Source organism: Erythrolamprus reginae, chromosome 6, assembly GCF_031021105.1.
Source record: "Erythrolamprus reginae isolate rEryReg1 chromosome 6, rEryReg1.hap1, whole genome shotgun sequence".
Lineage (NCBI taxonomy): Eukaryota > Metazoa > Chordata > Lepidosauria > Squamata > Dipsadidae > Erythrolamprus > Erythrolamprus reginae.
In genome coordinates, this window is record NC_091955.1 from 36,333,716 (window position 1) to 36,361,569 (window position 27,854).

Below are 27,854 nucleotides of genomic sequence, written 5' to 3' on the forward strand. Positions count from 1 at the left end.
CTATTGCTAAGCATGCCACACATTTGTCTACACGCATTTTTGATTTGGTTCATACTGACATTGTCGGTTCATTTCGGCCTACTAGGGGTAATTGTAAGTATTTCTTAACTATTGTTGATAATTATTCTAGATATGGTTTTGTGTATCTAGTGAAACAAAAATCAGAAACGTTTCAGATCTTTAGAGACCTTGCTTCAATCAATATGGTGTCCGCATCAGAAGAATTCAAAGTGATCGTGGTGGAGAATTCATGTCCCAGCAATTCCAAGGATGGATGAGACGGAATGGGATACCTCACCGGGCTTCAGCCCCTTACTCGCCTCAACATAACGGTATAGTAGAACGCCAGCCAGGCGTTTTACAGACTATGTTTCGCTGTCTTCTAGAGGACGCTGATCTCAACAATTTCTACTGGGGTGAAGCACTAAGGTATGCTAACTACATTGTTAACCGTATCTGGAGCAGTGTTTTAAAACAAACTCCTTTTTACATGCTTTATGGAAAGAAGGCTGATATCCAAAACCTCCACATTTTTGGCTCGTATGCCATGGTTAACATTCCACTGGTCCAGAGAAAGAAAGGAGGTCCAGTGGCAAAAAGACTGAGATTTATAGGTTTTGATGAAAGTTCTAAGTACTACAAATTTGCTGACTCTAATCACACAGCTGTTATTTCCAAATCAGCTAAATTTGAGGAAGATACAAATTGGTCCAGAATACACAGCAATGATACTTCAGTTTATTTTCCTAAAGATTATGTTCAAGGTACAGCGCAACCTGACCCTCAGGTAGCTGTTCCAGATGTTCCAGATGATGTACAGTCTTCACCAGTTGCAGATGATGTTCCTAGTGATGCAGTTGGAAATGGAGATGACCACGATGATGAATGGACCACAGTTCTAAGACGTTCCAAGAGAACCACAAAAGGAATCCCTCCAAAGAGATACTAACAGCAAGTATTGCAAAAATCTTTTCCTTTTCTGTGCAACAATGTTACACTTCCTCCTGAGAATTTTTCTCAAATAAGACATTTACCTGAGTAAGAACAAGAATAATGCAATGGAAACTGAACTGGACAGTTTAAAGAAACTTAAGGTGTTTAAACACGTTGAACCTCCAACAAACAAGAAGATTATTGGCACACGATGGGTCTACAGAATTAAACAAAAACCAAATGGTGAGAAAATATATAAAGCAATCCGTGACAGTCTACATTGATTTTAAGATCGGTTATTTCTCCAAACGTATGAAGTTCTTCCAGTAAAATATGAGCTGATTCAAGCGGGTCTTGAATTATGAATACAATATCATCTGCGAAGGCTTGTAATTTAAAATATTCCTTTTTTATTTTGATTCCTTGAATTTGTGGATTGTTTCTTATATTCTTTAATAGCGTTTCTATTGCAAGTATAAAAATTAGGGGTGCTAGGGGGCAGCCCTGGCGGACACCTCTCATTATTGCTATTTTTTCAGTAATGCATTTATTGAAGAGTATTTTGGCTGACTGTTGTGAATAGATAGATTTAATTAAGTTAAGAAAATTATCTCTAAATTTCATGTGTTCTATTTGTGCTATAAAATATTCCCAGTATAGAGAATCGAAAGCCTTTCTTAGATTTATGAATATAAGGGCCATTGGTTTATCAGAGTTTTTATTTATTTATTTATTAGATTTGTATGCCGCCCCTCTCTGAAGACTCGGAGCGGCATACAAATCTAATAAATTGTAGTACTCAAGAGTATTAAGTATAGTCCTTGTGTTATTACTGATATTTCTTGCTGGTAGAAATCCATTTTGGTCTGAATGCATAATGTTATTCAAAATCTTTTTGAGATATTCTGCAATTATTGTAGAAAATATTTTATAATCAGTGTTTAATAGAGAAATAGGTCTGTGATTTTCAAGGTATTTTTTGTCTTTATTTTCTTTCGGGATAATAGTTATGTTGGCTTCAGATCAAGTTTTTGGGAGTTTGCCTTGTGTTAGGGCTTCATTATAAATATCTAAGATGATAGGTTCTAACAGATCCTGATGGTATTTATAAAATTGTGTGGGAATACCATCGGTTCCCAGAGTTTTATTATTATTTTGTTTTCTAATAGCAAATTTAATTTCTGTTGGAGTAATACTCTTGTTCAGTTTGATCTTTTCTTCATCCGTTATCACTAAGGTTTCATTTTGGAGTAAGTATTCTCTAATTGGACAATTGTCCATTGTGTCTGTTTCATATATTCGCTGATAGAATTGTTTTATTATATTTTTTTCCCTTCTGTGTTTGATTTTAGTGGGCCTAAATTGTCATAAAGAGATTCTATAGTTTTTTTCAGCCTTTTGTTGCGCCAGTTTGAAAGCAAGCCAACGGCCCGGTTTGTTTGCTGATTCGAAATTTATTCTTTTTAGTGTTTTATACAGTAAGTTGATGTTGAGTTTCTAGGTTTATTTTGTGTCTTATAGATTTAGTTTCAATTAGAGTTGTTGTGTCGTCTGCAATCTGAAGTTTTGTGTTAAGGTTATTAAGTTTCTCTTTCTGATTGTATTTTTGTTCATTGGTGCATCTGAGGGGAGATCTGCTAGTAGGTCATCTTCATTTCTGTTTATTGAGATTTGGAGGGGGCTGTTGAAGTGAAAAAGACCCCCAAACACACACAATTTATCTTAGATCTTGGAACCAATTTGCTGGTTCCTGAGGAAAGCAGTATATGTAAATGCTTAGGTGAAGAAACCTTGCAAACAAAACTGTAGGCCCTCAACCTCTTATTACATATGTATATTGCTAATGGATTTTTCAAATTTAAATGTGTATTGTTATCCATTATGTAGTCAAATGGGTCAGAAAAATCTACCAAAAACGTTGGCCATTCTAACAAAAATCTTAGGAATTGGAACAAATCTAACTAAATTGTAATGTATTTTTCTATATTGCCATTTTGTTGCTTCAAAAAGAATCGTTAGATTGGCAAACTGGAGGAAGAATTTTATAATAGGTTTCTACCTTATTTTGCTCCAACTGTCACCGTCTTTCCCCTCCGGTCCCTCATCTGCTTGTATGTGTATGTGCGAGAGAGAGAGAGAGAGAGAGAGAGAGAGAGAGAGAGAGAGAAAGGGCTGGACGGGTGCAACTACCCGGACACAAGCGGCGTCTGCACCACTTTCAAAGCCTTCTGAATGATTGATTCTCTCTTTGGGAGCCCCCTTTCTCCCACCCTGCGCACCCCCCGTTTCAGCCTGTGCACCTCCACCGTGGCGTCTTTTGCCTGGTTGAAGAATACCAGAAGCACCTGCATGGAGCTTGAAGGCAGCGCTTGTGGCTCCATTCTCCCCACCCCGAGAGAACAGCACCAGGTCCTAAACGGAGGGGAAAGTGCTTTGGAGTGCAGGCTGAAACAGGGGGCGCGCAGGGCATGAGGGAGGAAACAGGGCTCCCAGAGAGAGACACTGCTTGTGTTTTCCCTGATGCTGAAGCGAAGGACAGAGGGAATTCCTCGGCCAGAGAGAGGTGGCCCCTGCTTGGCCGCAGCCGCTCGCCCGAGCCTCTTTTCAGCCTGCCGGGAGGGCTTCTTAGCGAATGCCTGCCAGTCTCCCACGGGGAGGGAAGCAAGGGAATCCCCCATCTCCCGCAGGGAGGGAAGCAAGGCCGTCCGGCAGCCAAGGACTGCCGATGGCCTCGGGGACAAACAGCAAAGCCACGGGAAGGTTGTTGCTGCTAACCACTACTCAACTCCCCCCACCCCAGCATTCGATGTATAAGAATCACCTAGTTTTTGATGCACTTTTTTGAAGTAAAAAGATGCAGCTTATACACCAAAAAATACGGTAGTTGGAAAAAAGAAAAAGCACCCCACCTCACTAATTAAAAAGTAGCATTTTTGACTGATCAGTTAAAACAAAATCTATGAAATTAAATAAAGATCAGTAAAAGAATTGTGAAATGAAGATGAAGAGAGAATTGTATCATTAATACATCTTTAAGAGTTTGTGTAACATTCAGCCTCTTTCAATATTTGGTTTTGGTGGAGCTAAATTCTCCAAAAACACATTTCAGAAATGTTTGTTGAATGTTAGTATTATATGGTAGAATTTGTAATTAAACTCACCAGATGCATATTCTTGTATTTTGGATTTCAAATTTCAAATGCAGTTTCTTCCCTATTGTGGTTATTTTAGTGTTGCTTTTAACTAGTTTGTTTTATGTCTTTATTGATGAAAATAAATTTCTTGCAAGATTTTACTTCAGGTATAGTATGAAAATATCTTTATTTATTTGTTTGTTTGCTGCCCATCTTATTTTTTATTTATTTATTTATTTTATTTTATTTTATTATTTTATTGTATATTATTTTATTTTATTATTTTATTTATTTTATTTTATTTTATGTTTTTTTAATTTTTTTTTATTTTATTGTTTATTTTATTATTTTATTTTATTTATTTTACTTTATTTTGTTTATTTTATTTATTTATTTTATTTATTTATTTTATTATATTATTTTATTTATTTATTTTGTTTATTTTATTTATTTATTTTATTTATTTATTTATTTTTTATTTTATTATTTTATTTTATTATTTATTCATTTTATTTTATTTATTTTATTTATTTTATTTACTTTACTTTACTTTACTTTACTTTATTTATTATTCTTTATTTTATTTATTTTATTTTATTTTAATTTAATTTAATTTGTATGCCGCCCCTCTCCACAAACTCGGGGCGGCTCACAATCTTGTACCAAACAACTTTGTAAAACCCACAGTTCTATGTACTGCATGTATAATTCCCACTTATCTCTATGAGTCACATTGAAATATATATGTACTATATATATGTATGTACACGTATTTAATTTCTTAAAATACTTTTTTTAGAATTTTTAGATACTATTAAGCAAAGGATATCAGTTTAGCAACCACAATTGGAAATGTCAACTGGATTGTTAAGTGAAGTAATCACAGAGTGAAACTCTGTCTTTATTATCTTTCTTCAGCTTTCCTTTGTTTTATAGACCTATGAAGGCTGCAAATGCAACATGAGAAAGTATTATTTTACTGAAAGAGTAGTAGATCCTTGGAACAAACTTCCAGCAGACGTGGTTGGTAAATCCACAGTAACCGAATTTAAACATGCCTGGGATAAACATATATCCATTGTAAGATAAAATACAGGAAATAGTAAAAGGGCAGACTAGATGGACCATGGGGTCTTTTTCTGCCGTCAGTCTTCTATATTTCTATGTTTCTATGCAAGGAATGGCCGTTGTAACTGTGAGCAATTTGCTAAATGAGGACTATTTGTCCAGTTTCTGACTATTACCGTATATACTCGAGTATAAGCCGACCCGAGTATAAGCCGAGGCACCAATTTTTGCCACAAAAACTGGGAAAACGTATTGACCCGAGTATAAGCCGAGGTTAGAAAATGCAGTGGCTACTGGTAACTTATAAAAATGGAAAACAATAAAATTACATTAATTGAGACATGTTTTAGAATATTTATTTTAAAGAAAACCAGTAAACTAGCTCTGTAAATTTAAAAGAGGGTAAACAAATTAACAATATTAACAATAAATTAAAAAGTAAAAAAAGTAGCTCGATCAGGAACAAAGCTAAAACCTAAGAGTTAAAATCCTTCAAAACTGGATTCCTTCTCATCATTAATTGGATTTACATTATTGTTCTGTTTTTATATATGCTGTGAGCCACCCTGAGTCCTTGGAGAGGGATTGCATACAAATCCAATTAAATAAATAAACAAACAAACAAACAAATAAATAAGTGTATCCAAAGAAGAGCTTCAGCATTAGCTGCTGTGAGGTTATCAGCATAGAAAACCAAATAGATAGATAGATAGATAGATAGATAGATAGATAGATAGATAGATAGATAGAAATAGATACAGATAGATAGATAGATAGATAGATAGATAGATAGATATAGATAGAAAGATAGATAGACAGACAGATAGAAAAATAGATAGATAGATAGAAATAGATACAGATAGATAGATAGATAGATAGATAGAAAGAAAAATAGATAGATAGAAAAATAGATAGATAGAAAGATAGAAAAATAGATAGAAATAGATACAGATAGATAGATAGATGATAGATAGATAGATACAGATAGATATAGATAGATAGATAGACAGACAGACAGATAGAAAAATAGATAGATAGCTAGAAATAGATACAGATAGATAGATAGATAGATAGATAGATAGATAGATAGATAGATAGAAAAATAGATAGATAGAAAAATAGATAGATAGAAAGATAGAAAAATAGATAGATAGAAATAGATACAGATAGATAGATAGATAGATAGATAGATAGAAATAGATACAGATAGATAGATAGATAGATAGATAGATAGAAAAATAGATAGATAGAAAAATAGATAGATAGAAATAGATACAGATAGATAGATAGATAGATATAAATAGAAAGATAGATAGACAGACAGACAGATAGAAAAATAGATAGATAGATAGAAATAGATACAGATAGATAGATAGATAGATAGAAAAATAGATAGATAGAAAAATAGATAGATAGAAAGATAGACAGATAGAAAAAGAATTCCTGTCTAGCTCTGCCTCATAACACATTATTAGATCCTATCCAAGCAAGGACAGCAACTACCACAAAATACCATTTTTTAAACAGTTTAAATCCTTTCAAAGGAGGGGGAGGAGAATCTGACAGCAGGGGGCCTTTTTAATCCGACTAAGGGTAATGCAGATAGAGCAAGGAATAGTTACTCACCATTGCTATTTCCCCCTCTCGGTTGGAGCAAATGGCTGCCTCATTTGCTTGAGGCAGGGAGAGGAACTACGGCGTGCCAGAGGGGACAAAAGCTGGTGCCTCCTCGCTCTGGCTCAAGCAATGGCGCCCTCGTGTGGTGACTTTGTCAATGACCCGAGTATAAGCCGAGGCTGTGTTTTTCAGCCCATTTTTTGGGCTGAAAAACTCGGCTTATACTCGAGTATATACGGTATATTATTCAATCAGTATTGCAGGAAGCTGTTGGATAATCAGCAGAATCTGTACTGTTTTCATTCATTCATTCGTTCATTATTTGTTTGTTTTTTGTTTGTTTATTTATTTATTTATTTATTTATTTGGTGGAGTGTTTATAACTGCTGTCACTCTCATATCTTTTAAAGTTATGTTTCTTCCATGGAATATGGAGCTCTCTTCATTTTTTAAAATCTGTTTTAAGAGAAAATTGTCTTCATCAAATTGTGTAATTTTCCATTTACTCTGAAATAAATGACCTACATAAATGTTCATGTATGCTATTATGCTGGCATTTAGTAGTAAATTCACTTTTAAATATATGAATCCATCTCAACATTCTCTATAACAGAGCATTAATTTGATCATCAATGAATATTTTCCAATTTGTTTTGTAACAAAAAGAAAATAAATTACCTTGGTCTTTGGATTAAAAAATGTTTTCTCGCTCTTGTCTCCTTTTCTACACTGAAATGACAGTGATGGCAATAGCTTCACTTCTGCAAGGATAGATGAGATATTAGGCAGAATTTATTTGTTTGTTTGTTTGTTTAATTTGTATGCCGTCCCTCTCTGTGGACTCGGGGTGGCTCACAACAGTAATAGAAAAAAACAATGTAGAATACAAATCTAATAATTAAAGCTAAAAACCGATAATTTAAAAAAACATGCACACAACATACCATACATAAACAATACAGGCCTGGGGAAGTTATATCAGTTCCCCCATGCCTGATGACAGAGGTGGGTTTTAAGGAGTTTACGAAAGGCAAGGAGGGTGGTGGCAGTTCTAATCTCAGGGGGGAGCTGGTTCCAGAGGGTCGGGGCCGCCACAGAGAAGGCTCTTCCCTTGGGACCTGCCAAATGACATTGTTTTTTTTTATGATTATGATTATTATGATTATTATTATTATTATTATTATTATTATTATTATTATTATTATTATTATTTGGTTTTGTATGCCGCCCCTCTTAGTCGACAGGATCCGGATATCAAAATCTGCACAGTCCTCATTTTCAGACTGTTTTTCTCTTCATTTTTTTTAAACAATGAAAACCCTGCTGAGTAAATAATTGTCCTTTCCATTTTTTACATAGGTCTCCAAGAAATCCAGAACAGAAGATCGTTAAACGAGTGATTGCTCTTGAAGGGGACATCATCAAGTAAGTATTATACATTGTCACCTAAAAATTTGTGAAAGTATTCTAGCATAGAGAGATATCCCAGACAGCCTTCATTTTTTGTCATGTATGACAAATGTACTATTATGTATAATAAAATAAATGTATAAATGTATAATTAACATTCTGTATCTTTTTTTAATGAGAAAGGAAGGGGTTTAAGGCAAAGATATTCACCAGCCGACAGGTCATAGTTGTTTCAATTTGGAACAAGGACCCTGACTTAATAAACTATATTGGAATTAAGTTGCATGTTTGGGCATGTAGCTTGTTTATTTTCAACATTACCCCTTTGTCTGTCTCTTTACAAAAGTAGTTAAAAACTAGGAAAAGCTATTTTTGTCTTATGTGAGAGCATTAAATTGCAATTAATTGTGCCCAACAGAATTGTGTATCAACATTAGCTAGGATTCTTCTTCTTCTACAAATCTAGGCTTCTTTAACAATTATAAGTTTGGGCATAAAATGAAGCTGAAAGCTTGGGATTTATTTATTCCTTCCTCTTGTTTACATTGACATGATGGTGATTTACCAGCTTAAAACAATGTAGGAGTGATTCGACCAATTGATGTCACAGTGAGATGAACATGGGATAGTGGGTCTCCACAAAACCCAGCTGATACCTGCTTGCTAGGAGACCCTATGGGACCAAAGCTATCATGGAGGGGTGATGAAGATAGGAAGGACTCTTTGTTGACCATGGGGAAATGGCAATTTCTTCACTAGATCCAAAGAAATCCTCCTGATAGGCAGCAGAGACTATGACCATTATGGCCAGCATGAAGCTGTGACAATCAGGACAAGAAGATTATGGGCAGGAATGGTTTGTGAACAGAGGTTTGAAACGGAATGAGACAATTTTCAAGTTCTCTATTAAAGACTTAAACCCTTTTTAAAAAGAGAGAGAGAGAAAGCAGCATGTTTTCCTGATTGTTTGTACCTTAAATGAACAGAAAAAAGTTATTATTCCCTGTAAACTTTGCTTTTGTGGTCAGCACAATGATATTTTAAAATTGATCTATTTTTAAGGATATTCACAATATTTCAAGATACTTAAGAAGCTTCTGGAATTGTGAGAACTATCAAGAAGTTTCTAGAACTGTCCAGAATTATTTAGAACTTTCTGGGACTGTACAGAATTGTAGGTAGCTGTATAACTACAGTTATATAGGGCCACTATAGCCCTTCCTGAGAGATGGAGAGACAGGATCTAATTGATTGGGATTGCATAGTAAGTGGGCAATGGCCATCACAGACAAAGGGGAATTGACCTAGACAGACAGGTGTGAATTCAATATCTATTCAGATTCTGATAATGACAGTATTCACATTTCACCCCACACCCATTACAGGAGGAGCTTAGGAATGTAAATGTATATATTGTGTGTTACTCTGGTACCGGGTGATCAGTCTTGCTCTGCTAAATCCTCTGTACACTCTTGTACTTTAATACTGCATGGAATAAAGACCATTTTTATCAAGTTTGGAGAGACATCCTTTTTCCTTACAGTACACAGCAACTTAGTCGATTTAGATGGCATCAAGAGTGCCCTACCATGTGTGTGACAGAGGAGGTGCGGACGGGCGAAAGTGGCAGTAATGATAGCCGAAGCCTTAGTATGCAGAAGCAAAGTACAACTTGCCTTTGCGCTGCCCATTTCAGTACATTTGTGCCAGCTGGTAGCACCTAAAGCAGCCCTCAATCCCTCTGTTTCAGCTTTGAGCTGGAAGCCGCAGCCAGAGTCAGTCCTAGGCCTAGCTAGTTTGCTTTACATCACAGCTAGGAATCTCAAATAAAGTTGAGAATGAATGCTCGTGTTGTAGGCAATCCAGGCACTAGATAGGCAGAGCCCCTTCCTGTCTTCATAGGTGCTTGGCCAAAGTTTCACTCATGCCTCAGCCAGGAGTCCTGATGATGGGATGGTGTCCTTCAGGCACTTAGCTTGGAAGTGCCTATAAATCTTTCTCAAAAGTCCACGTATTTTAATTGTTGAATCATAAACTGCCAATTCACATTATCAAATGTTTTTTGTGCGTCCAACACCATTAGCGCTATCTGTTTTTCGGATGCTGTTCATAATATTCTAATGTATTCAAGATTATATGCATATTAAAAAAGATGTTCGACAAGGCTGCCTGCTAGCCCCATTAATTTTTATTTTGGCACTAGAAATGCTACTAAGAAATGTAAGAAACAACCCAACAATTAGAGGGCTAAGGATTAATAAGGAGGAGTATAAACTCTTAGCATTTGATGATAATATATGGCATTCATGGTTGAAGATCCCCTAACTTCAGCTTATACTTTAATAAAAGATATGGAAAGATTTGGGAAGGTCGCGGGCCGAAAGGTTAACAAAGAAAAAACAAAAATAATAACTAAAAATATGACTCCTAACCAAAACTCAAAATTAGAAGATCTGCTACATATCAATACAGTTTGGAAAATAAAATACTTAGTAATAGTAGTATCTGAAAGGTGCAGTTCATTGAAAAAGTACAATAATGATTCACTCGTACCAAAAACAACTAAGGACTTAGACTCATGGTCTACGTCAGTGTTTCCCAACCTTTTTTGAGCCGCGGCACATTATTCACATTTTCAAAATCCTGGGGAACATTGGGGGGGCGCAAAAAAGTTTGGACAAAAAAATATCTCTTTCTCCCTTTCGCTCTATTTCTCTCTCCCTCCCTCTTTCTCTCCCTCCCTCTTTCTCTCTCTCTCCATCCCTTTCTTTCTCCCTTCCTTCCTCTCTCTTTTGCTCTTTCTCTCTCCCTCCTTCCCCCCTCTTGCTGTCTTTCTTTCTTTCTTTCCTTTCTTTCTCTCTCTCATTCTGTCTCTCTTGCTATCTCTTTCTTTCTCTCTTCCTTCCTCTCTCTTTTGCTCTTTCTCTCTCCCTCCTTCCCCCCTCTTGCTGTCTCTTTCTTTCTTTCTCTTTCTCTCTCTCTCTCATTCTGTCTCTCTTGCTATCTCTTTCTTTCTTTCTCTCTTCCTTCCTTCCTCTCTCTTTCTCTCTCCCTCCTTCCCCCCTCTTGCTGTCTCTTTCTTTCTTTCTCTTTCTCTCTCTCTCTCATTCTGTCTCTCTTGCTATCTCTTTCTCTCTCTTCCTTTCTTTCTCTCTCTTGTTCTCTCTCTTCCTTCTCTGCGGAGGCCGGCAAAGCTTTTCCGGGTAGGCTGGCTGGGGGATAGGGCGCGCACACGCACCCCCGACGTTCCAAAGAACCTTCTCCGACCTCCGCTGTGAGAAGGTTTTCTCCGAGCGCTCGCCGGAGGAGCTGGAGAAAGGGGCAGATCGAGCGGGAGGGCGGGCGGGCGTCAGCGGCGAGAAGCCAGGGGCGCGAGGGGAACGGAGGCACTGGGGGGTGGGGGCAGCCGCGGCGCCAGCCTCCGCACTTTCATCGCTCCCCACCCCAAACTCCAACGCCCAGCTCCTTGCGCGGCACTGGAAAAGGGTGCTGCATTGCCGGCTTCTACCTGGTGCTGCCAGGGAATCTCCAGCTGGGCAGGGCTCTCCTTAAGCTCTCCTTTTTCCCTAGGAGCTTGGCGGCACACCTGGCTGTGACTCGCGGCACACTAGTGTGCCGCGGCACACCGGTTGGGAAACGCTGGTCTACGTTACAATTATCGTTTCTGGGAAAAATATCCGTAATTAAAATGAACATTCTGCCAAAATTCCGTTTTCTTTTTCAGACAATCTCGATCAGATTGAACAAAGCATTTCTCACAAATCTCAATAGAATAATTCACAAATTTATATGGCTCAAAAGGAAAGCAAGAATTAAACTTAGCTACCGTAATACAGGATCATAGAACTGGGGGGGGGGGGGCATGGGACTCCCAAACTGGGAAATCTACTACAAAGCTGCATTGTTAACCTGGATAAGGGATGGATTATTCTAAGGGATAAAAGAATATTAATCTTAGATTGTTTTGATTTATAACAAGGATGGCATGCCTCTCTAATGGCGGACAAGGATAAAAAGCATATCCCCTTTAGGCACCACTACATCAGGAAGAGTTTCATGAACTCCTGGATAAAAATAAAAATCTTTCACTACATACAGATGCCTAGATGGTTTGCCCCCATAGAGGCAGAAACATACTCCATTGCCCTAGTCTCAGGTAAACCCATAACACACGAGGAATTAATGGATGAGAAAGATTAGTTAAATTCCAAAGAGGTACTACAATATAAAGGTGTTAATCTGGGTCGACTACAATATTTTCAGATTAAATCTAGATATGATAAAGATAAGGAAAACTAGGTTTTCAAAAAATGAACACCTTAAACAAAATTCTATTTGGCCCTGACAAACAAATAATTTCAAATCTCTACAAATTCATTTTACAATACAGTCTTCTTGAAGAAGTAAAAGGCAATATGGTTGCCTGGGCCCAAAATTTTGGCTATACGATAAATCTATCAGAATGGAATAAAATTTGGACCCAGAACTACTGTACAAATTAACCATAGCATCTTCCACGCACCCGTCTATTTAAAATGTTCCCAACCATACCTCCTATTTGTTAGAAATGTAAACAAAAAGTAGGGACCTACTACCATCTCTGGTGGATATGCCCCAAAACTAGAGCCTTTTGGCTAAAATTTTAAAAAATGCCTAGACCAGATTATTCAGAAACTGATCCCCCTAAAGCAGTAACTATTCCTTTTAGGGATAATTAGATAACAATTAGACAAAGAAGACAGATACCTACTAGTTAATATACTAACGGTTGCAAGAATAACATTAGCACAAACATGGAAGCTGGACCACATTCCATCCACCTTAAATTTTATTAACAAAACATTTGAATGTGCTGAACTGACAAAAATGACTCTTCAGCTACAGGACAAAGAGGAAACAGAATTCTACAAAGTGTGGAATAAATTATATATTTGGCTGGGGAAAAGAGAATATACAAATATAACATAAAGTTCAGAAGTCTTATTTAGTACAACCACTGCATAAATCCACAAAAACCATGAAGGAAGATAAACAGATAAAAACGACTAAAATGCAGCACTTAAGATGATAACATATGAACCCCATTGGGGGATGGGAACCTAAAGAAACCAACGCGAGAACTAATCCAAATTCAAGATGAAAATTGCAGAAACATTAATAACACTTATAGTAAAGAACCTAGAAGCTGTAGATTAATATAGTCAGCAGATAAGTTAACAATAAGCACATTTTTATAGATTTATAGATACAAATTTTCTTTTCTTTTTCTTTTCCTCTTTTCTTCTTTTTCTTTCTCTTCCTTTCTCTCCTTCTCTTTCTTAAATGTGTAATGTCATTTACAACTATACATTCAAAGTTCCTATACATTTGTATTTGTACAGTCTCTTTATTTTATGTACCTCTTCCCTATTTATTGTCAATAAAGATTGTATTTTTTATTTTAAAAAAGGATTATATGCATATTGTCTCTAATTTGTCTTTTCGGTAAAAATCCATTTTGATCCATGTGTATAAAACACATTTAAGAATTTCTTCAGCCTATTCGCTGCTATCACTGCAAATATGTTATAGTTTTGAGATTCCTGGTTGCAATAGGCAGCAAAGCTAGATTCTTCTTCCTCCTAATATTTATAAAGCAGAGATTTTTTTAAATGCAGCCACAACCAAGGAATGTCTTTTCTGTGCCAGCTAATTAACTTCTGAGAACAAATATCCAGTTCACAGCTATATCTCCTTTGATCATACAGCTAGCATTTTCACTGACTCACTTTGAGTTGGCAGGTAGCCTGGAGATAGAAACATAGAAGACTGATGGCAGAAAAAGACCTCATGATCCATCTAGTCTGCCCTTATACTATTTTTTGTATTTTATATTAGGATGGATATATGTTTATCTCAGGCATGTTTAAATTCAGTTACTGTGGATTTACCAACCACGTCTGCTGGAATTTGTTCCAAAGATCTACTACTCGTTTCAGTAAAATAATATTTTCTCATGTTGCTTTTGATCTTTCCCCCAACTAACTTTAGATTGTGTCCCCTTGTTCTTGTGTTCAATTTCCTATTAAAAACACTTCCCTCCTGAACCTTATTTAACCCTTTGACATATTTAAATGTTTCGATCATGTCCCCCCTTTTCCTTCTGTCCTCCAGACTATATAGATTGAGTTCATTAAGTCTTTCCTGCTACGTTTTATGCTTAAGACCTTCCACCATTCTTGTAGCCCGTCTTTGGACCTGTTCAATTTTGTAAATATCTTTTTGTAGGTGAGGTCTCCAGAACTGAACACAGTATTCCAAATGTGGCCTCACCAGCGCTCTATATAAGGGGATCACAATCTCCCTCTTCCTGCTTGTTATACCTCTAGCTATGCAGCCAAGCATCCTACTTGCTTTTCCTACCGCCCGACCATACTGCTCACCCATTTTGAGACTGTCAGAAATCACTACCCCTAAATCCTTCTCTTCTGAAGTTTTTGCTAACACAGAACTGCCAATACAATACTCAGATTGAGGATTCCTTTTCCCCAAGTGCATTATTTTACATTTGGAAACATTAAACTGCAGTTTCCATTGCTTTGACCATTTATCTAGTAAAGCTAAATCATTTACCATATTACAGATGCCTCCAGGAATATCAACCCTATTGCACACTTTAGAGTCATTGGCAAATAGGCAAACCTTCCCTACCAAACCTTCCCCTATGTCACTCAGAAACATATTAAAAAGAATAGGACCTAGAACAGATCCTTGTGGCACACCGCTTGTAACCTGTCTCTGCTCAGAATACTCGCCATTAACAATAACTCTGATGTCTATGCTTCAGCCAGCTGCAAATCCACTGAACTATCCAGGGGTTAAGTCCAATCTTCACTAATTTATCTATCAGCTCTTTATGTGGAACCGTATCAAAGGCTTTGCTGAAGTCCAGATAGGCAATATCCACAGCACCACCTTCATCCAACATAAGATAAGAACATGAGATAAGAAGTTCCTTCTTCTTGGTTGATAATTTCATCCTAATAACTTAATTAGTCCACACCGAACTTCACTCACACTATTCAGTTGACTTCTGCACTTGCTTGTCATAAGACTAACCCTTATATAACTAGAAGGTGTGGCTAATTGTTCTAGAGAGCTATTAATGCATATACCTCTTCCTGTTCAGCCATTTCTGTCTGCTGATATTCCTGCACACTCTTGCATTGAGAAGATGCTCTTCCTCTTTTCCTGAGTCACTCAAGGACACCTCTGGAGGTGCAACAGGACCTGGTTGGCTTTCAGATTCTGACCCCACATCCTCTGTGACCTCCTCGCTATCAGACTCGGGTGCCAGGGATACTGGCCTAGGATACCAACCCACACCCATCTCTCGATACTCAGAATCTGTGATCAGCTGAGCAGGTCGTGGATGGTAAGTTGTAACTTACATTGTTGCTGGTTCGCTTCCTCCCATGCTTTGTGGGTATGCACATGCATGTGTAGTGCTGAAAACCAAACTTTTGTTCATGCACAGAAGCCAAAAATAGCTTCTGTGCATGCACAGAAGCCAAAAACAAGGTATCGGTGCCTTTGGCCCTGCCAAGACAATCAATTTGGGACGTGGCCAGCCGGTGATTGCTCCCGGTTTGGCAAGCGGGGGTGGAATTCCTGCAACCGGTTCTATAGAACTGATCCAAACCGGGAGCAACCCACCTCTGCTTTGTCCATTTGCTAATGAAAATGTATCCTTAAAACAAAAGCAATTATTCATATAGTCTAAAGCAGAGGTCCCCAACCGCCGGTCCGCGGACCGGCACCGGGCCTTTGGGGGTTTTCAGCCGGTCCGCGGCGCCAGGGCCCCCTCGGCCTTTCCGCACCACCAGCGGCGCTCTCCCCGCCAGCCAGCCAAGCCCCGCACCCGCCGGAACCGGCTCCTCGCTCTCCTCCCGCCGCCCGCCGCGTTTGCAGGAGGTGGGGAGGGTCGGGCGGCCCGCCAAGGCCAGGAGGGATGCCGCTGCCCCCCCCTTCCCTCTCTCTCCGCCCGCCGCTGCGCCTCCTTGACGCCGAGAGGAAATGCCGGCAAAGGCTTTTCTCAGCGGAGGTCTTCAATGTCGGGGGCGCACGGGCGGTTGCACGCGCTCCCTATCTCCCTGCTAGCCCACTCGGAGTATTCAAAATAAGAAAAACCTTTGCCGGCGAAGGCTTTTCTTATTTTGAATATTCCGAGTGGGCTAGCAGGGAGATAGGGAGCGCGTGCAACCGCCTGTGCGCCCCCGACATTGAATATCACCTTCGCCGGCCCCACCTCTCCTGCAAACCCCCTTGCTGAGAGCCCGGGGCGAAAGTGCTCTCACAAAGGTGAGGCGGGCAGGGCGTGCGCGCGTCACCGCTGAGAAGAACGGAGAACGAGAGTGAGTGATAGCAACAGACAGCAAGATAGAGAGAAAGTGAGAAAGAGAGAGTGAGAGAAAGGGGGGGAGAAAGAGATAGCAAGAGAGAGAACAAGAGAGAGAAAGAGCGTGAGAAAGAAAACAAGAAAGAGTGAGAGAGAGAGAAAGCAAAAGAGACAGAAAGAAAACAAGAGAGAGAAAGTGAGAAGAAGAGAGAGAAAGAGGGGGAGAGAGAGAGAAAGAGAGGGAGAGGGAGAAAGAGAGAGGGAGAGGGGGAAGAGATAGCAAGAGAGGGAGAGAGAGAAAGAGAGAGGGAAAGGGGAGAGAGGGGGGAGAGAAAGAGAGAGGGAGAGAGAGAGGAGATAAAGGAAGAGGAGAGAGAGAAAGGAAGAGAAAGAAAGAGGGATAGAAAGAGAGAGAGAGTGAGAGATGCTCAGTGAGCCTTTCTTTGAAGTTGCCTTTCTTTCTTTCTTTCTTTCTTTCTCTTTCTTGCTTTCTTTCTTGCTCTTTTTCTTTCTCTCTTTTACCTTCCCTTCCTCTATTTCTTCTTTTCTTTCTCCTTCCTACCTTCTTCCCTTACTCTCCCCTTTCATAAGTTTCCTTGCTTCCTTCCTCTGTTCCTGTCCCTTCCCCCCTTCTTTCTTTCTTTCCTTCCTTCCTTTCCTCCCTCCATTTCTTGCTTTCCTTTTCCTTCCTCCCTTCTTTCCTCCCTCATTCCCTTCTTTCACTCCTTCCTCTCTTACTCTCCCCTTTCACACCTTTCCTTGCTTCCTTTGCACCCTTCTTCTGTTCCTGTCCCTTCCCTCTTTCCTTCCTTCCTTCCCACCCTCCGTCCATTCATTCACCCATTCCTCTCTTGATCGCCCCTTTTACGGCGCCGCTGACAGCTAGCTCCCCCCCCCCCCACCGGGCCATGGAAAACTGGTCTAGCTTAAAGCCGGTCCCTGGTGCAAAAAAGGTTGGGGACCTCTGGTCTAAAAGAAGTACAATATGTAGAAAGCAATCTATCACATTAGTCTTTTTTCTGGCATTATTTCCATGCAATGGCAGGGTCCACTGGTCAGCATATCCATCTTCATTTGGCTTGAGAGACCAACCTATCAAATTAGTCTGATAATTTCTCCAGCAATAACCTTTCCTATTTTTTTCTTGGGGCGATTATTTAAATAATGAAAAATTGAATACTCATTTAGAACTTTGCTGGTACTGATTTCAGCCTTGTTCATGCCATTTCATCTTCTTTCTTTCTCTTTCTTTCTTTCTTTCTTTCTCTTTCTTTCTTTCTTTCTTTCTTTCTTTCTGTCAAGCACATATAAGATTACATATAAGTATAAACATGTATACAAAAGATGATTTTGAGTACATGGGAACATTAGGACAGGGGCAGTAGGCACTTTGATGCACTTATGCATGCCTTTTACAGGCCTCTTAGGAATTGAGTGAGGTCAACAATCTAAGGTTAAAGTTTTGGGGATTTGGGAAAGAAACCACAGAGTCTGCTAGTGTATTCCAGGCATTGACCACTCTGTTATTGTGATTGAAGCTGAAGTAGTCATTGATGGGTAGGACATTGTAAAAGATAATTTTATATACTACACTTAGATCCGACCTAACGCAACGTAGTTCTAAATTGTCTAAGCCCAAAATTTTAAGTCTCGTGGCATAAGGTATTCTGTTGCGAACAGAGGAATAGAGGACTCTTCTCATGAAATATCTCTGGACATTTTCAATTGTATTAATGTCTGGTATGTTGGCAGATTCCAGACAGATGAGCTGCATTCAAGAATTGGTCTAGCAAATATTTTGTATGCTCTAGTTAAAAGTACAATATTACCAGAAAAAAAGCTACACAAGATTAGGTTAGCAATTCTTAATGCTTTTTTTGGCAATGTTGTTACAGTCAGGTCTGGCACTTAAATCATTAGAGATGAGTACTCCAAGATCCTTAACAGGTTCAGTGTCATCTACAAGGTCGTGTCCATCCAACTTGTATTTTGGGTTCTAATTTGTTTTACCAATATGTAATACAGAACATTTGTTGGTTGAGGTTTGAAGCTGTTACTTGTTTGACCATTCTGATGGTTGCAGCACCTGACAGTGACAGTGACACTGATGAGGGGCCTTCAGGATTTCCTGTCAGGAATAACAGAGCAGATCCAGGGCTCAGCAAATCAGGGAAGAACACAGTATGTTCAGGGCTCAGCCAATCAGTGGATGACAGAGCAGATCCAGGGCTCAGCGAATCAAAGGCATAAATGGAACCTCCTCTGGGTGTCAGAGTGTGAAGGTCAAGGAAGAGAGATACCTGATTGGCAAGGAGAAGGGTCACTCATAGGTAATGCTGTTGGGTCATTGGGTCACACCCTCGCACTATTTAAGAGTGAGGCATGCCCCACCTTGTTGTAGAGAAACAACGCCATTTGTTGTGTAATCAGTTTGTCTTGTCTCTTGCTTTTTGGTTTTGGATTTAAACAGTTACTTTCTTGGCTTTGCTAATGTTTTTGGCTCCCCCAGTTAATTTATTTAGGAAATCATCTAAGAACTCTGTCTACAACTGGTAACTTTTACAGTGTTAACTTTACTCTGGAATTTTAGCCAAAGAATAAGTTATTGCTAGTTTGCTTCTTTTGCCAAAAAGACTCTCTAAACCAGGGATCTCAAACTCAATTTACCCAGGGGCCGCTGGAGGTAGAGTTTGGGCGAGGCTGGGCCGCATCAGATTTTCCACAAGAAAAGCTCTTACAAAAACATTCCAATGTTATCAAATGTCTTTTATTTTTTATCTTATTTTGTGTTAAAAAATAATTCATAAGAAAAATTCATAAGAAAAATAATAAATAAATCAGTAATAAATAAATAAAATTAAAATGATGATGATGATAATAATAATACAGCAGATATAGAAGACTGAATAAACCACATATAGTTGCTGACTAGAGAAAGGTAATTATTATTATTCAGATTCTGTAATAATAATGTCTGCTGTAATTAAGATGAATATTTCCCCAAGATTATTGTTCCTATTTTCCACTATTCCAATTAAACTTGAAAAGACTTTTTTTAATGAGCTAAATAAAATGACAACGAAATTTGTATGGCAAGGGAAAAGACCAAGAATCAGTTAAAAACATTTACAAGACAAGAGAGAAAGAGGAGGATTTGGGCTACCACATTGGGAGCTCTATTACCAAGCTGCAGCAATGACATGAGTAAAGGACTGGCTTTTACTTAGCAATAAAAGACTATTGGTGTTAGAAGGACATGACTTGCAAATAGGTTGGCACGCATTTATGCGGTATGAGAAGAAGAACATAAATAGTTACTTTCAGAGACATATTATAAGAAGTTCATTGATGGCAATTTGGGAAAAGATGAAAGCGAAACACTACTCAAAAGTACCATTTTGGATATCGATAATAAAAGTATTTATACACCCCAATAGACTAAACTGGTCTAATATTTTAAGATACAAGGATATATTGACTCAGTCATTGAAGTTAAAACCACTTCAAGAGTTAGAAAAACAAGGTTTATGTATTTACAGTTATAATCAAGATTTGAGAAAGACATTAAAACAGAAGGTATTAACTTACAAAAAACAGAACTTATCACCTTTTAGCAACCTATAGGAACTTGTATAGTTAAAATAGAGACTACAAATCTACAAAAAACATAGAAGAGCACCAAAAAGGACCACTGAGATTCTCAGGAAATGCTACAATTACTTTATAATCTATAAGGTTTTACAATTTGATATAATTGATTTCATAAGGTGAATTTAATTAATAAGTACTTATATGGACAAATAATCATAATTAAGATTTGCTCGTTAAGATTTGCTAAGAACTATTATAATTTACAACTATAGTATTAGGAATCTATATAATCTGTTAGAATAATTTTACTGTGTATATTTTATAATTTAATAATTATAAACTTAACTAGTAGTTGGTGGCATTGATAGTGCTTGATATATATTGCTTCTATTTATTAAAGTTTTGATTGATAGACATAAGAGTTCCAATATTTAAAGCTTATTATAAATTAATTGTTTAGTGGAAGACTTAATATAATCGTTATTATAGAGCAGCTAAAAAAAAAATCTAGTTTGTGCTAATTTAACTTTAAGTTTAAGGATTCATAGAATATACATTAAGGACTGTAATTCATTTTGTATAATATAAAATATATATAATTTACTTACTGTAATTTACTTTAAATTGTCGCCCATATTCTTTTCCTTTACTTTTTCCTACCTGCTCAAGATTTAACAACTTCTCTTTTTTTCCCTTTTTTCCTTTTCTCACTTTCTTTTTTATTGATTAACATAAATTATTGCAATTAAAGTCTAGGATAGCAATATATTGATATTGACTAATAGTTGGGAGATAGGTGCCTATGGTTATTTGGAACAGGATATTTAAAATCTATGAAAAACAAGATCAAATCTCTGTTCCGTTCTGTTCTATTCATTCTTCATTCTATTCTATTGTTCTGTTGTATTCTACTCTATTCTAATCTCTATTCCAATCTCTGTTCTGTTCTATTCATTCTTCGTTCTATTGTTATATATACTACTCTATTCTTATCTCTATTCTGTTCTATTCTATTCTACTCTACTCTACTCTACCCTACCCTACCCTACTCTATTCCAATCTATTCTATTCCAATCTATTCCAATCCATTCAATTCATTCTAATAGTATGAATTGTGGCATTAATCATTTGTTCTACATAATTAATATGAATATATTTACTTTTTTGAGAGTGCGGTTTCTCCTTCTACAAGATAAATATCATCTTGTAGAAGAAAGATTTTACAATTAATGATTGAGTAACACTGAATTGTTATTTAGTGATCAATTGAGATAGTAATGATTTTAACTTATGGAATATGTTTTAAATGGAAAATCTTGTAGGATGCTTGGCTCATGTAGGTATAACAAGCAGGAAGAGGGAGATTATGATCCCGCTATATAGAATGCTGGTGAGACCACATTTGGAATACTGTGTTCAGTTCTGGAGACCTCACCTACAAAAAGATATTGACAAAATTGAACGGGTCCAAAGATAGGCTACAAGAATGGTGGAAGGTCTTAAGCATAAAACGTATCAGGAAAGACTTAATGAACTCAATCTGTATAGTCTGGAGGACAGAAGGAAAAGGGGGGACATGATCGAAACATTTAAATATATTAAAGGGTTAAATAAGGTTCAGGAGGGAAGTGTTTTTAATAGGAAAGTGAACACAAGAACAAGGGGACACAATCTGAAGTTAGTTGGGGGAAAGATCAAAAGCAACATGAGAAAATATTATTTTACTGAAAGAGTAGTAGATCCTTGGAACAAACTTCCAGCAGACGTGGTAGATAAATCCACAGTAACTGAATTTAAACATGCCTGGGATAAACATATATCCATCCTAAGATAAAATACAGAAAATAGTATAAGGGCAGACTAGATGGACCATGAGGTCTTTTTCTGCCGTCAGACTTCTATGTTTCTATGTTTCTAATCTGAATATTTATCATATGGAGGTTTGATTTAAGTAATTGTTTTGAAATAATATATGAAATCCCAATTATTAAGAAAATTATTAATGAAGATGAAGATAACAGGTTTGATTACATACCTAAAGATATTTTTAGAGGTTTCTGGTTACGATAAAAGAAGGAAATTTAAAAAAGATATTGAGGAAGAGATTTAGGAAGGGGAAGAAGTAATAGGCCCAAAAATGGAGAGGTGCAATAAATAAAAACTATTCTGTGAACAAAATATTTTTTAAAGGTTTATTTAGTTTTTCAAATACAATAAAAAGGAAAGAAATCTCATTATATACATGCAGATCATTGCCCGCTTCTATTTCCGTATACAAAATAACATAATATAGTTGGGAGCTGTTCTGGTTTCTGGTAGAACTTTAGCTATTACAAATAACTCTTACTAAATGCAGTATTTCATAAACAAAGAAACTCCACCTTTATTTCTCTTCCCTTTCGTATTCAAAATACAGTTCATATTAGCACATTCCTCTTCCTCCCATTATCTTTCTTAATCGCATTCCTCATACATTCCTCCCAGCCTTCTCCGTTTAACAAGATTTATGTACTTACAGCATGATTCAAAAACAGCAGAAATGACTGTAAAATAACACAGAATGCATTTGCTTGCTTGGTAGCTGAACGGAAATACCTTTCATTTTAGCCCTACAACATTGAAACTCCACCCTTCTTCCCCACTGACCCCCTGACGTACCAAATACATCACTCCAGTATTTAACCCATTCCTCCCCTTAATATCTTCTTCCAAACATCTGTTCCTTACGTTTTTGGACCCTTCTGAATTTAGGATTGACCCAGCGAACGTCTGATTCTTCCTCGCTAGATTCTGGACTCATAACCACATCCTGTGGCTGGCCTCCCTCCTGTTCTACTACCTGTAACACCGGGCCCACCACTAATTCATAAACACTATCTGTATCAGAATCCTCAATTTCTTCATCATCCTCCAACTGACCAGGAGTATGTACAAAAGGAGCAAATATATCTTATAAATCTATTATTTCCACTCATAATTTCAGTTGGAATCTGTATGCTAGTGATGTCAATAATTAGGCAACCAGAATAACAGAATAACATAGTGGAAAGGGACTTTATTCTGCCCCAGCACCAAGCTGCAAATGATTACGCAACAAGTTGTCTTGGGTGAAAAAAAAACCAGGTGCTCAGGCATGAAAATATTAGAGGGAACATTGCTCATGTCTCCTCGGTACCAGAATTAAACACATTTCCTGAAGAGAAAATACAAGAGGAGGTACAAATAAGAAGGAATGTTGGGGCTCTAAAATATATTTTCCAGATTTTCTGTGTCTTTTTCCCCAGTATCTGACAATGTCGCTATGTTGGAGAACAAATTGTAGATCTGACTCATATGCAGGCTAGAAAATGAAGCTTTTAAAAGAAATAGCATTCCTTCAGCCAAAGTGTGAAAAGCAACATAACATTAACCCAGGACTATTTCAAGGCAGTTAATTTATTCATAGACGACAAACTATGTTCTGTATGTATCACATGTTTTTGCTGAATTTTTAGAATTAAGGGAGACTAGGATAGCACTATTTCGGCTTTGCTCTGGCCTCATCAGCTAGCCATACCCTTACTGGGATTGGATCCTGGTTGGGCCTAGAGGCAAAAAGGAGCTGTGAGAGATAGCCCCTCCCTGGTACAAAGCTGAAGGGATCAGATCTGGTAGCCTAGAGGTTAATTCTCTGCCTTACAAGGCAGAAGCCCCAGGATCAAATGGATGATCTCACCCAGCGGTTTCATGTAGATATTAAGTAGCAGGGGGGAGAGGACCGACCCTTGAGGCACCCCACAAGGGAGAGACCTCAGGGTCGACCTCTGACCCCCCACTAACACCGACTGCGACCGACCAGAGAGGGAGGAGGAGAACCACTGAAGAACAGTGCCTCCCACTCCCAACCCCTCCAGCCGACGCAGAAGGATACCATGGTCGATGGTATCGAAAGCCGCTGAGAGGTCAAGGAGCACCAGGACAGAGGATAAACCCCTGTCCCGGGCCCACCAGAGATCATCCATCAATGCAACCAAAGCACTTTCTGTGCTGTAACCAGGCCTGAAACCCGACTGTTGAGGACCTAGATAATCGGCTTCTTCCAAGGACCGCTGGAGCTGGAGTGCCACCACCTTCTCAACAACCTTCCCCATAAAGGGAAGGTTGGAGACTGGGCGATAGTTATTAAGTACGGCTGGGTCCAGGGAAGGCTTCTTGAGGAGGGGGTGCACAAGTGCCTCCTTGTAGGGAGCCGGAAAGGACCCCCTCTCCAAAGACCATTGACAATCTCCTGGACCCAGCTCCGCGTCACCTCCCAGCCAGGAGGGACACGGATCCAGTAAACAGGTGGCAGAACTCACAGCTCCAATGGCCTTGTCCACTTCATCAGGTGTCACCAGATCAAACTCCTCCCAGAGAGGTGGACAAGTATGGGCCTGAGTCACCTCGACTGACTCGTTGTCAGTCAACTCTGCTATCCGATCGGAGTCGAGGTCCGCCCAGATCCGAGCGATTTTATCAGCAAAAAATGTATTAAAATCCTCGGCACTACTCTGCAAGGGTTCCTCAACTCCCCCCTGGTTAAGAAGGAAGCGGGTCACCCTAAACAGAGCGGCCGGGCGAGATTCCGCTGATGCAATCAAGGCGGCATGATACGCGCATCTTGCCGTCTTGAGCGCCACTTTGTAAGTCTTAATATGAGCTCTTACAAGTGTTCGATCGGATTCTGACTTACTCTTCCTCCATCGCTTTTCTAGACGTCTCTGCACAGAAAGCAAAATCTTGCGAGGGGACATATAGCATTGTGAGATTTTGACAATTTTTGGCAAGAAAAGCTTCTTCTGTGAAAGTTTATATAGGCCTGCATTGTAAGCCAACAAGGATGTGAAACCATTTTACTCCTTTTTTTAAAGAAATCATCCAAATATCATAGCAACCATAATTAATGGCAAACAACACAATCTATGGAGGATCCTGCATCCTGTATCTTGGTTTTCAGAAATGCAAATGAGTTTTCAAGCATTTGCAAACTAGATTTTTTGTGGGGACAGGACAGAGGGCTGAGAGAAATTAAAGGGCTACTTTGATATTTATAATTTATTATTTTTTAATAATAATAATCTGAATTCTACAAAATATGGGAAAACTGTTACAAATGGCTCAAACAGAAAAAATAAATTAAAAAATTAAAGGTAAAGCAAAATTAGACAGTCCTTCCTTTCGTACCCAAATAAAATGAAAATATAGAAACACTGCACCATAAATTGATGGAATGTAAAACCCCTAAAAATGAATTTGTACCTTCCTTAGAAATATCCAAAATGAATACAATATAATGTACAGAACTAAAGAAAACAAACACACAATTCCACACGCTAGATACAAATACTCAATATTAGGTCGCTTGATAGTGATAGTCAACAACATGGTTGACAAATTATGTCTTCTATATAGCAAATAAATATATGTATGTAATGTAAGAAAATATGAATTGATGATAAACAAATAACTATCTATCTGCATATAGATAACACCACTGAAACTGAATATGTTTTATATGTTGTTTAAATGTATAAAGATAAAGTTTATAAAGCTTAAAAAATAAAGAATATATATATTGGAACTTCAGCCTGATGATGGTGAATGTGATTTCACCGAAACGTCGCATAGACATGCAAAATATTACACAGGGCAAAACCCGAACTCGGAACAATCTACATACATATACCCGTGAAAATTTACGAATCTATATATATATATATATATATATATATATATATATATATATATATATATATATATTTGTTTTCGTAAATTTTCACGGGTATATGTATGTAGATTGTTCTGAGTTCGGGTTTTGCCCTGTGTAATATTTTGCATGTTTATGCGACGTTTCGGTGAAATCACATCCACCATCATCAGGCTGAAGTTTCCAAGCTTCGTGCTGTTGTAAAATGGAACAACAGCACGAAGCTTGGAAACTTCAGCCTGATGATGGTGAATGTGATTTCACCGAAACGTCGCATAAACATGCAAAATATTACACAGGGCAAAACCCGAACTCAGAACAATCTACATACATATACCCGTGAAAATTTACGAAAACAAATATATATATATATATATATATATATATATATATATATATATATATATATATAAATAAAGAGATCAGCATGCAAAATATCAATACATATTAAAACTGTACCTAAAGTGTTGACTTTTTGTTTTGCCTTTTTACACAACTAATTTTCCATTTATATTTGCCTTTAGAACCATAGCCTATAAACAGAAATATGTTAAAATTCCACATGGCCATATATGGGTAGAAGGCGATCATCATGGGCACAGCTTTGACAGCAATGCTTTTGGTCCGGTAAGAACATAATTGTTGTACAAAATACTATGTTCATGTCATATAATATATAATATTAACCAGGGGGGAGTTGAGCAATACTTGCAGGGTAGTGCTGAGGATTTTAATGAGTTTTTCGCAGATAAAATTGCTCAGATCCGAACAGACCTTGACTATGAATGGAATGTAGTATCAGCTGGCAATGAGCCAGTCGAGGTGACAGAGGCACGTCTTAGTCCCGTTGTGTGGGAGGAGTTTGACCTAGTGATGCTTGATGAAGTGGACTAAGCCATGGGAGCTGTGAATTCTGCCACCTGCTTATTGGACCTGTGTCCCTCCTGGCTGGTCTCGGCCAGCAGGGAGGTGACACAGGGCTGGGTCCAGGAGCTTGTCAATGCTTCCTTGAGGGAGGGGTCCTTTCCAGTTCCCTGCAAGGAAGCACTTATGCACCCCCTTCTCAAGAAGCCTTCCCTGGACCTAGCGTCCTGTCTCCAACCTTCCCTTTATAGGGAAGGTTGTCGAGAAGGTGGTGTCGCTCCAGCTCCAACAGTCCTTAGATGAAGCTGATTATCTGGGCCCCCAGCAGTCAGGTTTCGGGCCCGGCTACAGTACAGAAACTGCTTTGGTCGCGCTGACAGATGACCTCTGGGGGCAGCAGAACAGGGGTTTATCCTCTGTCCTGTTGCTTTTTGACCTTTCAGTGGTTTTCGATACATCAACCATGGTCACCAGTGGTCACTTTCGATACCATCATGGTAGCTGGTGGCTTTCGATACCATCTATCATGGTCACTTTTGATGCCATCAACCATGGTATCCTTCTGCTCTGGCTGGAGGGGTTGGGAGTGGGAGGCACCATTCTGCGGTGGTTCTCCTCCTACCTCTCTGGTCAGTCGCAGTCAGTGTTAGCAGGTGGCCAAAAGTCCACACCTAGGTCCCTCCCTTGTGGGCTTTCTCAGAGGTCGGTCCTCTCTTCACTTCTGTTTAATATCTACACGAAACCGCTGGGTGAGATCATCCGAGGGCACTGTGTGAGTTACCATCACTATGCTGGTGATACACAGCTATACATTTCCATCCTGTGTCCACTCAGAGAAGCAGTGTAGGTAATATGCCGGTGTCTGGAGGCTATCAGGGTCTGGATGGGTGTTAATAGGCTCAGACTCAACCACAACAAGACGGAGTGGCTGTGGGTATTGCCTCCCATGGACAATACCAACTGTCCGTCCATTACCCAAGAGTGGGGGGAATCTTTGCCCCCCTCAGAGAGGGTTCACAACTTGGGCGCCCTCCTTGATCCACAGCTGAGCTTAGAAGACCTCTCAGCTGTGGCAAGGGAGGGCGTTCAGACGGGTATGCCTTGTGCACCAGTTGCAGCCCTATCTGGACAGGGA

The 27,854-nt window shown here is 38.5% G+C and overlaps 1 protein-coding gene across 5 annotated transcripts in view; it reads left to right on the forward strand.

Moving 5' to 3' along the window:
- IMMP2L (inner mitochondrial membrane peptidase subunit 2) overlaps positions 1 to 27,854 on the forward strand; it is a 218,922-nt gene that overhangs the window by 85,061 nt on the left and 106,007 nt on the right. For 2 of the 5 annotated variants that reach the window (XM_070755517.1, XM_070755519.1), the window contains exons 4-5: positions 8,112 to 8,177; positions 26,380 to 26,482. In XM_070755517.1, the coding sequence (XP_070611618.1) occupies positions 8,112 to 8,177; positions 26,380 to 26,482 (169 nt within the window). Of the gene's footprint in view, positions 1 to 8,111; positions 8,178 to 8,730; positions 9,659 to 15,330; positions 15,577 to 26,379; positions 26,483 to 27,854 lie in introns of those variants that run through there. The other 3 variants (XM_070755518.1, XM_070755521.1, XM_070755520.1) reach the window with 3 other exon arrangements.